Here is a 4,128-nt window from a genome sequence, read left to right as displayed (position 1 = left end):
AGCAATTTTTTTTATTCTTCGTTTAAAAATCGAAGGAAAATGATAAACATTTTTTAAAAATCACGTTTTGCTCAGAAAACGCGGCTTTTTCAAATGATATATAAAAACTGGTATAGCTTTAGGACCCAATTTGACATTGAAAGCTTTTTCGCCACCTTGTGAAGATTCAATCAGATTTTCCCGGCTTTCGAGCAGTTGCAGACATGTTTCCCAAAGCCAAACATCTGGCATCGCTGGCTATGACTGACGCTGTCGCAGATTGAAATAAACAGAAACATCAGAAACCGAATTATTTATATCATAACGAAGTTTATATTTTAATATAATTAACGTATTTTAGTTAGGTATATAAATTGTTTATACGCATACGATGATAGAAAAATGTCGCATCCAGAGAGACCACTCAGGTATGTTGTAATTATGATTTATTGACAAATTAACATTGTCTTCTAATATTTAAATATTTTCATTTGTCAAGAATGGACAAAATGTCACCAAATTATGCACTTAAACATCAACGTAAGGTTTGGCGTGCTGTACTGAACGTGAGTGTCTAGATAAATTGTATGTTTGAAGTTTCGAGTGCTTCAGAATCACTACTCAAATGCTACTGTTTACTGATTAGTTTCCCGATTTTCCTACTTTTCGCAGGCCATGGTTGGCCGGATGCGGTCATGCTTTTCCACTGGATACTCCGAAGGTATTGTTGATGCTTCTGTCGGGATGGGTGTTTTCAAAAGCTCCCGACACTATCAAGCAGTGATTGAGGAACACCTGAAGTGGTACTTTAAAGAGATTCTCACCATCCTCAAAGCAATTGGCAACTGGTTTGTGTTAAAAGAACGTAAACGAAAACTGGATGAGATATCCGTGAAAACCTGTTCCTGGTATCCAGAATCGAACCAGGCCCCTTCTGGTGAACCTGCTAGGGTAAAATCTTATTTATTTTTTATTTATGAGCGGTGATTCTGAAGACTTAGAAAGCTACAAAAGTTGATTTGGATCTTATTGTTTTTGAACAGAAATACTGTAAACTCCGCGACCATGAGAAAAGTTATCTAGCAGATGCGACAACGGCAGATCAAAAGTATAACGCAAGTAGCTTCGCATCGATACGAAGTACTGTTGCAGATTCGGGGGAAGAAAATCATATAGCTGGTAATCAACAGCTTTCTTCTTTTTCTACGCAATCGATGATAAAAGAATCCGATCAGCAAACATTTCCCGAAATCATCGTAAACATGAGCACTAGTAATAGTCATCAGAAAGTGGAAAACTGGCTGGCCAACCACTTTCCAAGTATGGAATTAGGTGCTTCCCAAGCTCCTCAAATCGTTATGAGTGAGCTGAACGAAAACTACGACAGGTTACGATTTCAACAAAGGCAAAACATGATCCTTTCAAAAAAAGATGACGAGGACTCATTGTTGTCAGTGGACACTGCGAAATATATCCTTTCCAATCGAAATAAGAATAATAGTAGCAATAGAGTTCGAGCAACCACAACTATACAGCAGTTTGCGCTCGCTTCCAAACGAATATCAAAACTCCGGAACAATTCCAAAATACCTCCAGCGATTCTCCTCGACGCATGTAAAGTAAGTAGCATGAGATAATATTTATAGATATTTAACAAACTTCAAAGCGCAAGTTGCCCTATCACATGTTTTAATGTGTTCAAACTAAAAATATTAAAAATATATACATACTTGGTACTTACAGGATGAGAATTCGAAAGAAATAACTAAGCAAAACCTGACAGTATCTAGGCATTCAACACCAGACAAAGAAAAGAGGTGGAAACGGAGAAAAGTGTTCAAAAAGACAGTGAAAAAAAGAACGTTGTTTCATAGAAAGAGCGTTACGTCAAGGGCATCGAACGGTTCACAGGAGTTTGAACAGTCTCTACACAAAAAATGTCGTGTAGTAAAGATGATGAAATCAGGAAGCAAACAAATACAGTGGATAGAAAGTAACCTGCGGAAAAACGAAACGGAAACTAGCAGTAGTGAGGATGAAAAAATTTTCCAGCATAAGACAAAAAGAAGTCGTCACCGACGGCCAACAATGAGTGATACGCTGAATTGTGACACAAGCCCGTGTAGAAAAGGATCTTCCTCGCAGTGGATTGAAGAATCATTAGAATCAATTGATTCGACTCTTGAGAATAAAACACCTGACAAATCACACAATAATGTGACCTCTAACTTATCATCATTATTTGCTGTTGAAAATGATAACATAACAAACTCAACTAAAATCAACAATGCAACGTTCGATAATGTCAGCACGAAAACCACTGGGAAATCGAGCATATACAAAACAAATAGCGTTTACGATCCATCACGCAGTGTTTTAGTGTATACACCGAAGCACATCGATCCGTCATTACCACTGAGTGACCGTATCCGTATTACTGTAAAAGATTTGGACCTCAGTCAAGTTACTAAGCCACGCCATCTATTGGAATTTCAGGAATTCAACTACCTAGTCCATCCTAATTCGACAGTGCGGTTCTATCCGTCTGATTCGGAAGAAGACGTTCCTAAGCCTGCGCTGAGCGCCAAACTCCTACAAATGATTGCGGAAGATTCCGAAAGCTTCGATGATGATGATCCGATATTGGTCTACAATCCTCGTAATTTAAATCGGCTAAATTTAAGAGAGGTTCTATACACCTGTGATTGATGTCTGGTGAAAAACCTGCGAATTTGTATATTAAATTATTTAATAAATGTTTTGTTAGGTAACATTAAAAAATTAATTGCGTATTGTTCCTTAATAGTTGCGTCGATTGACAGTTTATAAGTTAGTACGGAGTCTATTGTAAGCCGGAAAAAATTAAATTAAAAGATAGACTAAGAAGTATTTTGGAAATAGGCTCATAGAATACATTTTTGATGGTGACAATTCACGGTACAATATATTGCAAACAGTTATATAAAATATTTGTTGTTATTTTAAATCTAAAGACATTGATTTTATGCCATTTTACACTCCGGGCATTCACCCAGTTAGTTCATTTTCAATCGCTCCAAGATGCCGACTAAGAAAAACTGTCATTTGTAACCTTTTTTTCTGTTCGAGTATTCGGGTTATGGGCACGCGCACGGGATTCTCCAATATTCCGGTTGTCCTGGATTTGAGAATTGAAATTTTCGCGTCAAAATGTACCTGAATGCGACGGCCGTATTGCTGGTGCTGACGGAAGACGCTCCAGCGGTAGATGCGAAGAGAAAAGTTTTTTCTAGAAAGGGGACCGAAAGGCAAAAAGCTTGATCGTCTGGTTTTTGGCTGATGATGTTCTGAAGGTTTTCCGGGTCAAGACTACCGCCAAGGAAATGTGGACGAGCCTCAACGAAGTCTTCGCTAAGAAGTCGGTGGCCAGCCAAACCCTACTAAGGAAACAGCTCGGACGTTTTCGGGTGAAGGAAGGGATATCGATGCGATCCCACTCGTATGACTCGTATGATACATTAGTGACAGCGCTAGAATACACGAAGGAGGACGATCTTACAGAGCAGAGCCTTTTGGTGGAAGAGCAGAAACGTGCAGAACGAACAAGCGATTCAACGAGTGAGCAAGCAGCAACGCAAGCATGGTGGCAATAGTAGAAAATTCAATGGGAAATTGCACAAATGCGGAAAATTGGGCCACATGCAGAAAGATTGCAAGCAGAAGGAAACGCATGTTACTACAGGCCAAAATGCTGTTAGTTTCATTGTGAATCGGGAGTACGAAACACTGGTGACCAGCGATACTAACCTTTTTTTTTAAAAGCTGGAAGAATTCAAAATAAAATACTGGAGATAACTGGACATATAAATTTAAAGCTTTTACATAAATTTATTTGATTTTCGGTTCAAAAATGCTGCAACGTATTATTGCACGTAACCAAAAAGGCTGAAAGAAAATTTTTTACTGTTGGAGATTATAGTCACTAGCGTATTTGAAATTGAGTAGCTTTCGATTAAAATCTTACAACCGCGGGGCATGAATGCACAAAATACTGAAAAGACCATAAATGTAATAGGAATGAGTTCAAAAAATGTGGTGATGAACAGAAAACTGGAAAACTGGAAATATTCAACCTTCAGTTGTTTCGCTGGCGATCTCCAAAAAACTGGA

The 4,128-nt window shown here is 38.3% G+C and overlaps 1 protein-coding gene across 2 annotated transcripts; it reads left to right on the top strand.

Moving 5' to 3' along the window:
- The first annotated feature begins 228 nt into the window (after positions 1-228).
- On the top strand, positions 229-2,764 carry LOC129725368 (uncharacterized). Of its 2 annotated transcripts, XM_055681133.1 has the most exons (5): positions 229-407; positions 479-545; positions 652-930; positions 1,023-1,598; positions 1,723-2,764. In XM_055681133.1, the coding sequence occupies exons 1-5, from the start codon at positions 382-384 to the stop codon at positions 2,686-2,688; spliced, it is 1,914 nt and encodes a 637-aa protein (XP_055537108.1). In that variant the 5' UTR covers positions 229-381; the 3' UTR covers positions 2,689-2,764. The 2 variants fall into 2 exon arrangements, with proteins under 2 accessions (XP_055537108.1, XP_055537117.1); XM_055681142.1 differs by lacking the exon at positions 652-930.
- Positions 2,765-4,128: the final 1,364 nt, after the last annotated feature.

This window comes from Wyeomyia smithii, chromosome 1 (assembly GCF_029784165.1).
Source record: "Wyeomyia smithii strain HCP4-BCI-WySm-NY-G18 chromosome 1, ASM2978416v1, whole genome shotgun sequence".
NCBI classification, from domain to species: Eukaryota; Metazoa; Arthropoda; class Insecta; order Diptera; family Culicidae; genus Wyeomyia; species Wyeomyia smithii.
Note: the sequence above shows the minus strand (reverse complement) of the source record. Positions and strands in the feature narration are given on the sequence as shown.

Coding starts and splice junctions, on each gene's coding strand:
- LOC129725368 (XM_055681133.1), top strand. CDS start 382: ATGTCGCATCCAGAGAGACCACTCAG. Junction 546..651: donor TTTGGCGTGCTGTACTGAAC/GTGAGTGTCTAG, acceptor TACTTTTCGCAG/GCCATGGTTGGCCGGATGCG. Junction 931..1,022: donor CTTCTGGTGAACCTGCTAGG/GTAAAATCTTAT, acceptor GTTTTTGAACAG/AAATACTGTAAACTCCGCGA.